Consider the following 12,439-nt stretch of genomic DNA (forward strand, 5'->3'; position numbering starts at 1 on the left):
ATCTTGGGATTGATTATAATAATAATATAATACAAAGGAGGAAGAAGACGGGATGTGGGCTCAAGCCAGGGATTTACTGGGAAAGTAAACAAGAAAGTGAAGAAGATTGCGCAACTATTTTTGTTTTCCAGATCGTATAACGGCTCACCGTCCGGTACTCATTCTTCCCCACAACCAAAGCCACATGGTCTCTGAGCTAAAATGCCCTGTTGAGTTGTTTTTGTTATGACAGCTACTATTACTACTGCCAAATGCTATTAACACTTGACTTTATATTGATAATTTCTAGTCTTCAATTTTCAACAAATTTGTTACTGGTCCGGTTTTTAATATAGGACCTAATTGTTGAGTTAATTTTGGTCCTAAATATAAGACCAATTTCTTATGTTTATCAATTTTCTCTGAATTACCCTTATGGATACTCTCTCAACCATAATCAAATAGAAGAGGGAGATGGGGTAATAAAAAAGATAATTATGGTATTTTAGAAAAAACGTGTCACATTTCTTATAATTAACTAACTTACCTAATTTTCTTAATTTGTTAGTTTTTTTTCCCATTTTAGAGCTGTTTCTTTATGATATATAGTTACAATTTACAAGGTTTGATTTCTTACAGCAATGATATATGTCAAGTTAACCAAATTTTTAAAAATAAAATAACTTGTTAAAATTTGATTCGCATATTTCTTGTGTTTTTTCGAAAATAAAAACCGAATAAAATAAATTCTAGAATCATGTATAATTTTTGTTCTTCGTTTTAATTTTGCTGGAAGAAGATGATGTCATTTTTGTTTATTTGGTTAGAGTGATAATACCACTGATACTAATCAAGATTTTAGATTTTAGCTTTTGTGTAATATGTAACCAAACAGATCTTGCTTATCTTTATAAAACCAGATCTATTTTTTAAGTAGTGTAACACTGTTGATGCTATTTTAAACATATTATCCAAAAAAACAATTTTTATGTAATATTAGATAAAATGATATTCTTTGCACACAAAAAAAATTATATTCTCTCCTTTGTTTTTTTTTTTTTGAGTAAGAACCACCCGGTATCCAACTGCGCTTTTTCTGAGCCCTAACCTCTTTTTGGACTAGGTACCCGAGCGATTGACTAATCCGGATTCGGGCCGTGCGACAAGGAGAGCCCTCCACGGTATCCTTTTTAACAAGTGAAGATTCGAACCCCCACCCTCAAAGAACAGAGACTCGCCCCCCTTGTGACCTAGTTAGTTACCACTAAACCAGAAGTATTCGGGTATATTCTCTCCTTTGTTATGTCGATCGCTTCACATTTTATTATTAAATTAAGTTGTCACGGGCTGGAAATCATGTTTAACTGATCATGATTAGAGAAAGATACGAATACAGTCATCGACAGATCAGAGTCCTGAAAATTATTCCTTGTTACGTTGACCAGAAGAGTTTAATGTCTGAATTGTTTATAATAGTACATTTAAGGTCAATTAATTAACTTCTTAAACTCTCTTAATAATTAGACAAATGAGGCACTTCCAAGTGAGGAATTCGAATAGATATTAGTATTTTTTGAAGGCAGCACTACATATTAGTATTTACATATTTATTCACACGAATATTTGACGAGAAAAATGCAACGCAACTTAGTGAAGTCCATAAAGCATAATAATTGTGGAATTATTATTATTAGCAAGTTACAAAATAATGCAGCCGCACTAAATTCATACAAGTTAATCAACTGAGTTAGGCTTAATTAATCAATTACAATGATGACCAAATCCTGCTTAGTTTGAATATGGAATGGTGCCATTTCACAGCCAGCACGAAGTCGCAGGACATCTATCAGATTCCAATGTTCCTAATCACCGGCTGGCCGTTCCCTTGAAACTCCTAAACCATGTTGCTCCCAAAAAGACATTTATTCCACACGTTTGGAATATGGCATACACCCAGACCCGTTCTCAGAAAATATGCCATAATATATTTATATATATATATATTTATATATTACTCCTCTGGTCCTATTTATAAGGCACTTCCAACATGTTTCACACAGACCAAGGAAAACCTTAAACTGCATTAACTCTCCATTAACATATAGCAACTTTCCAATTTTACCCCTATTTAATATATACTCCTTTCAAAAAAGATAACTACTTACACTATAATAAATGAAGGACAAAATATTACATTCACACTGAAAAATTAATGAAGTGACTTATAAATAGGACAAAAAAAAACCTTTTCTCTCTGCCCTATAAATAGGACTAAAGGAGTACAATTCAATCAGAGGAAAACAAACTACTGTATATACACCACACAATACCACTTAGGGTGTGTTTAGGATAATGGTGGCATAAGTGACCTTTTTTCAATTTGACTTTTACAAAAATCAGATTGAGTAAAAGTCAGATAGTATAATGTTATTTATGTTTGGATTGAGTTTTGAAAAAAAAGTCAATCTGAAAAGCTGAAACTTATTTGGATGATAAGTGTAAAAACAAATTTGGATGTAAAATTTTATAGTCATTTCTAATTTGAAATTTTAAAATTTTAGAGGTATTTTTATGGGGATTTTCCTAATGTTTTATGGCAGCAAGAAATTTACTAATCCCGAAGACTTGTTGCTGTGTTTGGTGATTACGTTACTTCTCCTCTTTGATAGGAGTATTTGTCAAAAATTGACCCAATCCGATTGTCAAAGCTGATGTAGAGATCAGGGAAGCCTTCAAGTCGTTCACAGCCTGCATTCATTCATATAATTAATCATGTTCGAGATCAGAACAAACGTCGTAGAAGGTGATAGGGTGTTTTTACATATTTACTTCGTATACCATAAAATTACTTTTAAAACTATGATTTGGTTTCCATCCAAACAATGCTTGGAGTCATATGAAAAACAAGACAAGCTAAAATGCTTACACTTAGAATAGATTCAATGTGACATGTAAGAGTTTACGTACCTCCTGGACACCAACGCAGATTGTCCTTTCTTCCAAGTCATGCTCAGAAACTTTAGTTCTTCCCTGTCATGAAATCAGAGGAATCGAATGTACGTCAAACTAGGATACAATTTGTCGATGCTTCCCAAACCAGAGTTTCCTTCTAAAACTCTCTCCACTGCTCCTAGTGGGATTGCCAGGAAGCTAAGAATCTGGTCCATGAAATCTTCATCCACTATAGCAAACAACAATATTTTGCACTCAGATTTTGCAATCATTGTGTTCATCTTCATCTTCCTATCCTCTCCGTCATATACCTCACTTACCTCGAACGTCGTGGCTTTGGGATTCTCAGTGATTTGTTTCCTTCGTAATGATGAATCTGCAAGTGCCGTATTTGAAACCAGCGAGGTCCACTACCTTCAATTAAGGGACAAATTAAAATGTCTTGAGATGATAAGAAATCTACGAAACGCATTCACGGCACCCTGATATAACACTAAGATTGATTACCTCCTTTGAACTGATATAAAAAAGTGAGATCCTCGATTTTGTCTTTAGTACGTAGACTCTTAAGCAGACACAACGTTGTAGTCAGATTGACAGGCATTACATTCAAATCGTCATAAACAACAAAAGATACCTCCCGTACGTAGCCTTCCCCTGTATCATCTTGCAAACGAACGAAAAGTCGCGTTCAAATATAATTTTGCAGTTAACTGTAAAATAACGATAATAAAGGTATCTATATAATATATTTATATATATATATATATATTGCAAAAGAGATTATATATACCTCCACTTATCTTTTCGGCAAGCCCGTGTGTCAAATTCCTGCCGCATTTGCATTTTGTATTGTTGAAGGTGCTCAGCAGCAAATTAGAAACTCTACGGCAACGGGGCATGTCATGAGCATAAAATTTGGTGGGCTCAGTGTTGAGTTTGAGTTTTTGATTGTGACGTTCCACTGAGTTCCTTGGCCGAAGTAGCATTTACTTACGCGTCTCTGAATTCAAAAACTTGGCCTCCAGATTAGCCACACTTTGATACAAAGAGCTTATGGATCCAAATCTCAAAGGCTTCATATCAGAATCCTGATTCACCAGTCTAGCAATAGTTCCCAGTGGTAGCGTTAGGAAGCTTAAAACAACACCAACAAGATCCTTCTCTGCTTCGGCATAGAGCACAGTGTTTATCTCTTTGTCTACAAAGACCCTCAATGAAATTTGTTTCGGTGTTGCAGTTGAAGATGTTGAGTTTGAAGCCATGGTAGCAATCCTAACCAACCAAACCCAAAGATTGGAAAAAAGGAAAGTGAACGACGAAATAGTAAAGTTTAAGAAATGTGTGTGTGGATAAGGAGACACTTAAAGTAGGAAACTTTTAAAGTCACTTGTTGCCTTATTGGCTCTTGTTGTTAATTCATATAATGGCTGGTTGATTTGAATCTAATAATACCTAGGCCTTCATGACTCCTCGTTTGTTCGTCAACCCTCAAACGGGCTCATCGTTTGTGTTGCATGTAAATGCCACTGAATGTTGCACCCTCTCGTTACATTGGATCCGATTCTGCAACTCCCAACAGATTTTGAAATGATAAGCCTTTGATTATCACTTCACTGGCATTTATTACGATGGCATATAATTTCACTTCTTGTTACTATTTCAAGTTTGAATTTTCCTTTCTTTTTTCTATAATAAAATTCTTAAAATTTGAAGGAAAACAAAAAAGAAAGCTAAGGTTAATATATATATTTTACCTCGTCTCATCATTTTTTTTTACATTATTAGCATTGGTTTTTTATATTGACACGGATAAAGTAAGTTATTTTAATATTTTTATGTCATCATAAAATTTCCTTACATTTCCTTGTTGCGGACGGGAGATTGCACAGGAGATAGAAAATTTTCATTCATTTTATAATTTTTTGAAAAAAAGCGAGAAATATAATATGTGCAAGGGTTGAGTAAGATTAGCCTTATTTAATGGTTTCAAAATCAATTAAAGGGTGCTACAGCCTCAAGGAAAACCTGAAATAGAGGCGGGTTATTGTAATATTACAATACAATATAATAATGCAGTTACTCGCATATGATTATTGTAATATTATTCTCGTTTATTTTCCTTCTTTTAATTAAAAAAATCAATTATTGTGTTACTGTTATTCGCATAAAATAATTAAATTCTTTTTTTTTTGTTGCCAGCATAAAAAAATTAAATTCGACATGCAATAAAGTGTCAAAGGTTAGAACCTGAAGGTTTGCGGATTATGTTCTGTCATCAGAATTTCGAGTGCTCCTAGTGGCAACGTTAAGAAACTAAGAAGTTGGTGCATGAAAGTTCCAATCTACTTTGTTTCTCATATTTACCTATTTTTTCTAAAATAGTTTTTATAGTAATTGTATATGTTAAAAATTTCATAATAATTCTAATTAATACACATGATTATCAAAAGTATTTCAGAGAAGACAAAATTTATTTATTACAAATAATAACGAAACTAATTTTCTAAATTAACTTAAATGAGTCAATTAACTATTATATTAAAAACTAAAATAGTATTTAGAAAGTCAATTTGCAATTATGATTTTGCAAAAACTGAAAAATATGGTTACTTGATAAGCTCTGCACCAAACCACCATCATATAATTATCTATTCGATTAATCACAAGACATCACACATCTTCAAAACAAAACATCAAGGCCAACGGATGAAAGCAAATCAAGAAATTGATCACCAGTCAGTATAGCCACGTTGCTCTCAGGCTTCCATTTAGGCAACAATTACATTTCTGCTTTGCGTCTCTGTTTCACCTCTCTTCTTTAATGCTCAATAGCTCTTCTTTAGTAGTATTTGTCAAAAAAGTTCAGACCAATTCTCAAAGCTGATGTTGACACCAAGGAAGCTTTCAGGATGCTCAGAACCTGCAATACACATGAGTCTGATATAGCGAAGTAAAAACAGCCAAAATAAAAAAAAAACCATTTAACTTCTAATTTGCATCATCTCCTTTCTTCTCTGTCTAAAAATCAGAATATAACTGCATAGGGGATTTAATTTGATTGGCGATACTACGTCAAAGATTACAAAATACGTACCTCTTGTGCCCCAACGCAGATTGTCCTTTCTTCCAAGTCATGGTGATGCACCTTGAATTTAGCTAAAGATGACAAAACATGGTGAGATGAAAAGGGTTTCACAGACAGGTCATCGGCAACCATGAACTTGGTTCTACTCTTTGCATATCCATTGCCTGACTTTTCCTCCATTATTGGAGATTTAGGGTCACACATTCTTAGTCCTCTCGCAACAGGTTTACTAAACAACGTTTTACCGGAAGTCAAATAATATGAACGAACCAATTTGCTATAACAATAACTCAACTCTGACGGACACTTGAGTTCATCGATAGGTAACAACTGGTCATTCACTTTAAAATATGGTGCCACCTTGAGGTCGGTCAACATGTTTGTCATCTTATCTGACTTGAAGTCTCCGGTTGAATCGAAGTTGTTCAAACTGTTATATAATTTGTCCACACACACCAACCCAGAGTTTCCTTCCAAAACTCTCTCTACAGCTCCTAGTGGGAATGTCAAGAAACTAAGAAGCTGGTCCACGAAATCTTCCTCAACTTGAGCAAACAATATCTTAGACTTTGATTTTGATATCAATACCTTCATCTTCATCGTTCGGGTGCTCTCTCTGCTTCTTCTCTCGTCAGTTGTCTTGAACGAGGTTTCGGAATCCACAAGGTTGTGCTCCTTCCCTAACAATAAATCGGTGAGTGCCGTCTTCGACATCAACAAGCACTTGAGTAGGTCCAAAATCTTCAGAAATATAATAAAGCATCAGATGATGAGAGATAATAAGATCCATCACAGCGAAAAATTAATGTTTCCAGAAGATAACCTCATTTGAACCAAGAACCACAGTGGATTCCTGGGGTGGATCTTTAGAGTGTAGATTCTTTAGCAGACACAATATTGTCTTCAAATCAGCAGGAATTATGTTTAGATCCTCAGCAATAAGAAAAAATGCAGTCTCCTTTACATAGCCTTCCAATGTATGAAAGAAGCAATATCAACTGTCGAATCAAATATGGTTTGTTTAATGAGAATAACAAAACTATAAAATGCTTTGCAAAAGATATTATTACCTCTAGTATCACGAATTTCGTTTTGATCGGATCCACTGCATAACAACGATTTGCAAGCAGTCAGAAGGAATGTAGAATGCCCCCCACATTCGCATTTCAAATTCTCCGAACTGCTCACCAGAGAACCATCTTCATAAAAACAAGAGTCACAAGCATAATACTTGGTTGGATCAGTATCGTCAATGTTGAGTTTGAGTTTCTGATTATAACGCTCCATTGGGTTCCTTGGCTGAAGCAGCATTTGCTTGCATGTCTCTGAATTCAAATACTTGGGATCCAGATTACACACACTTGCATACAGCGAGCTTATGCATCCGAATTGACAGGGCTTCGTGTTTGAATCCTTACTCACAAGTCTGGCAATAGTGCCCAGTGGCAGGGTCAAGAAGCTTAAAAGAATATCTACAAAATCCTTCCCTGCTTCAGCATAGAGGACTCTGTTTTTCCTTTTTTTCACAACAACTCTCAATGAAATTTGCTCCGGTGTCGCAGTTGAATCCATGGGAGCAATATTACTAACCCACCAAAATCCAGCAGATGTTTCAGAAACCGCAACGAGGACATAACCTATTTGAATTTGAAATTGAAATATATATAAAGCAAGCAAGAAGATGTATAGTACCTGTATTAGAGAGTGGCCCTCGTTATGGAGGTTGTGGCTACGAACAAGGGCTCTTGAATTATTGGAAACTAAGGATATGACGAACTAAGGATATGACGAAGACTTTGCTGCTACTCCTTCATTGGCAAGGTAAAAGCCTGCACTCTTTTGGAGGTCAAAAAGTTGTTTCCTTCCTTGCTAAGTTAAGAATTTTTGTTAAATACCTTTTCTGCCCATCTTAGCCTCTTTGGCTCTTCTCCTTAATTTTCAGGGTCGCAATCAAGTACAGCATGTAATTACAATAATTGAAGAAAAATAAAATCACCTGAAACATGAAATAAATTATAATATACTACTTCCGGTCCTAATTATAAGAATCAGTTGGCTAATTTGAAGATATTAAGGAAGTAAGTTGAGTTAGTTATTTCTGGTAAAAAAAAAAGTTAAGCTAGTTATTTGTCTTAAATAGGTGTTGTCTTTCCTAAAATATACTTGTTAATCAAATGTATTGACTAGAACTATCATTGTTAGAAGGACTACTTCAAAAAAAAAGTATAAATATGAGAGACAAAGTATATTGGAGTATTATATTTATGACCAAAATAAAAGTCAAACAGGATCTTATATTAAGAACTGGAGGTAGTATATAAGACAGTACTTAGATCAAATTCTTATATCCGTTATATTAAAATTTTTTAATCACACATAAAAATATATAATTAAAATAAATACATGTCTTTATTTTTTAAGTTGTGCTCGCTGATCTTATAAGACATAAAAGTCACTCATCATTGTTTTTCTGATAAGTTTTTTTAGAAATTCATTAATATAGCCATAATTATATTAATAAGAAAATTATCTTACATTTTGTTTTAAAAATTATACCCTAAATTCAAAAGAAAATCTTACTAGAACATATCCTATACGTATGAACGCAACATATAGTAATATTAAATTCATTATACAACCTTGTTTTATACAGACATGTGCCAGAGAACAAACCCTATTAGTCTTGTATCCACAGTGTTGCATAAAACATGAGAAAAACCGCATTGTTTATATAAATCATAATATCATTGGTTACAATTTTTTTTATATACTTATCTGACACGACTGGATTCCAACATTAAGAGTCAGGAGAATTACTGTAAAGTCCTAAATAAAAAACATAATTACTAAAAACTTCTAAAAATGATAAGCTTTAAGATTATAAATCACAACTTTGTCATTGAGACTTACTAGTTGTTGAGACCTCAGTGTATTTTTTGGTACAAGAAAATTTAGATAAGTTGGAATCCGAGGGCTTACCAGTTACCAGGACCCATGCATACTTCAAGCTCAGAAAGCACTTATAGAGTTCATTACAGAGTGTCTACTAACAAAGTTCTTACATCAATAGCAGGATTTAAATTCATGATCTTGTGAATTATTAGCCAACTTCTTACCAGTTAGATTAACTCTTGTTGGTACCAGTTTTATGATCCTGTTGCTTGGTGTTTGGTGTTGCTGGGGCCTGCTCTTATCCACAGGCCTTGCCTTGTCTCAACAAACGGTACCATACATGGGCTTATATTTAATTATTTATAATCCCCATTGGACCGTATATAATTTTTTTGGGCAAAACATTGGACCGTATATATTGAGGATTGAAAATATATTATCCTACAATATTATAAAGTTATTAGAACGGCAACTAGATGCGAATAATTCTATAAGTATTGTACTGAAATCTTTCTGAACAACTATATGTTGTAAACACATCATGATTCATTTTGTGAAAGGGTGAAGAGCAGTTTACTCTTATTTTGGTATAGTAAAAATAATCATGCATCAATTGAAATTGATTTTCTTTTCAAAAGATCTTAAGAGATTAAACTTCATTTTATTCCAGTTTTAAGAAAATCCTTTGTCTTGTTGATTATTGACGAGAATGTGGCTTTTTCGTTCTTTCTCCCAATAAGCTATAACCATTAAAAGTTAAATTTAAAATGTTGTAAATTTCTTTAATATTTTGCTAATTTTAATTGATTTCCTTAGTCCTAAAAAAGTAGTTAATAAAAAAGAGCGGAGAGGGTAATTAAGTTTGAAATCAAAAAATGAGAAGTGGAACAAATCCAGCTTGCTTCAACTCCCCTTGATTTAACAGAAACATATTTTTCAATTTTGATTTAACAAAAACTGAAAAATATGACCACCATCATAAAATTATCTATTCAATCAAAAGCCATCACACTTCTTCAAAACAGTACAAAACATCAAGGCCACCATGTGAAATTAAATCAAGAAACTGATCACTAGTCAGCAGCCACGTTGCTCTCAGGCTTCCATTTCGGCAACAATCATATTTCTGCTTTCCGTCGTCTTTGTTTCACTTCTCTTCTTTATTGTGTAGTAGTACTAACTTTTTAGTATTTGTCAAAAAAGCTCAGACCAATTGTCAAGGCTGATGTTGAGACCAAAGAAGCTTTCAGGATGCTCAGAACCTGCAATACACATGAGTCTGATATAACAAAGTGAAAATAACCACACAAAAAAAAAAAAAAAAACCGTTTAAATTCTAATTTGCATCATCTCCTTTGTTCTGTGTCTAAAAATCAGAATATAACTGCACAGGGGATTTAATTTGATTGGCGATACGACGTCAAAGATTAGAAGATACGTACCTCTTGTGCCCCAATGCAGATTGTTCTTTCTTCCAAGTCATGGTGATGCACCTTGAATTTAGCTAAAGATGATAAAACATGGTGAGATGAAAAGGGTTCCACAGACAAGTCATCGGCAACCATGAACTTGGTTCTACTCTTTGCATATCCATTCCCTGAATTTTCCTCCATTATTGGAGACTTAGGGTCACACATTCTTAGTCCTCTCGCAGCAGGTTTACTATACAACCTTTCATCGGCAGTCAAATAATATGAACGATCCAATCGGCTGTAACAATAGCTTAACTCTGACGGACACTTCAATTCATCGATAGGTAACATTTGGTCATTCACCTTAAAATATGGTGCCACCTTGAGGTTGGCCAACATGTTTTTCATCTTCTCTAACTTGAAGTCTGCGGTTGAATCGAAGTTGTTCAAGCTGGTATATAATTTGTCGACACACACCAACCCAGAGTTTCCTTCTAAAACTCTCTCTACAGCTCCTAGTGGGAATGTCAAGAAACTAAGAAGCTGGTCCACGAAATCTTCCTCAACTTGAGCAAACAATATCTTAGACTTTGATTTTGAGATCAATACCTTCATCTTCATCGTCCCAGTGCTCTCTCTACCTCTTCTCTCGTCAGTTATCTTGAATGGAGTTTCGGAATTCACAAGGCTGTGTTCCTTCCTTAACAATAAATCTGTGAGTGCTGTGGTCGAGGTCAACATGCGCTTGAGCAGGTCCAAAATCTACCAAAACATAATTAAGCATCAGATAATGAGAGACAATACGATCCATCATAGCAAAAAATTAATGTTTCCAGAAGATAACCTCATTTGAACCAAGAACCGCGGTGAATTCCTGGGGTGGATCTTTAGAGCGTAGATTCTTTAGCAGACGCAATATTGTATTCAAATCAGCAGGAGTTACATTTAGATCCTCAGCAATAACAAAAGATGCAGTCTCCTTTACATAGCCTTCCAATGTATCATCTGCATTTTGGACCAAGTATGAAAGAAGTAATATTAACAGTCGAATCAAATATGGATTGTTTAAGGATAACAAAATCATAAAATGCTTTGCAAAAGATACTATTACCTCCAGTATCACGAGTTTCGTTTTGATCGGATCCACTGCATAACAACGATTTGCAAGGCGTCAGAAGGAATGTAGAATGCCCCCCACATTCGCATTTCATATTCTCGGAACTGCTCACCAGAGAACCATCTTCATAAAAACAAGAGTCACAAGCATAATACTTGATTGGATCAGTATCGTCAATGCTGAGTTTGAGTTTCTGATTATAACGTTCCATGGAGTTCCTTGGCTGAAGCAGCATTTGCTTGCATGTCTCTGAATTCAAATACTTGGGATCCAGATTACACACACTTGCATACAGCGAGCTTATGCATCCGAATTGACAGGGCTTCGTGTTTGAATCCTTACTCACAAGTCTCGCAATAGTGCCTAGTGGCAGTGTCAAGAAGCTTAAAAGAATATCTACAAAATCCTTCTCTGCTTCAGCATAGAGGACTCTGTTTTTCTTTTTGTTTACAACAACTCTCAATAAAATTGGATCCGGTGTTGCAGTTGAATCCATGGGAGCTAAATTACTAACCCACCAGATCCAGCAAATGTTTCAGAAACTGCAATGAGGACGTAACCTATTTGAAATTGAAATATATATATAATATGTATTTATATATATATATATAGCAAGCAAGAAGATATATAGTACCTGTATTAGAGAGTGGCTCTCGTTGTGGAGGTTGTGGTTACGAACAAGGGCTCTTCAATTATTGGAAACTAAGGATATGACGAAGACTTTGCGACTCCCCCTTCATTGCCAAGGTAAAGGCCTCCGCTCTTTGGAAGTCAAAAAGTTCTCGCCTTCCTTGCGAAGTTAAGATTTTTCGTTAAATGCCTTTTCTGCCCATCGTCGCCTCTTTGGCTCTTCTCCGGAATTTTCAAGGTCGCAATCAAGTACAGGATATAATTACAATAATTGAAGAAAAATAAAATCACCAAAAACATGAGATAAATTATGATGTACATACATATATATATATATATAGAGGACAATATTTAGATCAAATTACTTGT

The 12,439-nt window shown here is 34.6% G+C and overlaps 1 protein-coding gene across 1 annotated transcript; it reads right to left on the reverse strand.

The window, feature by feature from the left end:
* Positions 1-5,570: 5,570 nt before the first annotated feature.
* On the reverse strand, positions 5,571-11,936 carry LOC114743564 (uncharacterized). Its single transcript, XM_028931773.1, has 4 exons — positions 11,435-11,936; positions 11,168-11,328; positions 10,354-11,085; positions 5,571-5,854 (listed from the first exon to the last, which is right to left on the reverse strand). Exons 1-4 carry the CDS (start codon positions 11,934-11,936, stop codon positions 5,774-5,776), a joined length of 1,476 nt encoding a protein of 491 aa, XP_028787606.1. The 3' UTR covers positions 5,571-5,773.
* Positions 11,937-12,439: the final 503 nt, after the last annotated feature.

Source organism: Neltuma alba, unplaced genomic scaffold, assembly GCF_004799145.2.
Source record: "Neltuma alba isolate B1F8T4 unplaced genomic scaffold, ASM479914v2 tig00004054_pilon, whole genome shotgun sequence".
Lineage (NCBI taxonomy): Eukaryota > Viridiplantae > Streptophyta > Magnoliopsida > Fabales > Fabaceae > Neltuma > Neltuma alba.

Bases quoted from the DNA above. Each gene is read 5' to 3' on its own strand.
- LOC114743564 (XM_028931773.1), bottom strand. From the start codon at position 11,936: ATGGATTCAACTGCAACACCGGATCCAATTTTATTGAGAGTTGTTGTA. The intron at 11,329-11,434 runs GTAATAGTATCT...TCCAAAATGCAG, and splicing joins CGAAACTCGTGATACTGGAG to ATGATACATTGGAAGGCTAT. The intron at 5,855-10,353 runs GTACGTATCTTC...TGTGTATTGCAG, and splicing joins TCTGCATTGGGGCACAAGAG to GTTCTGAGCATCCTGAAAGC.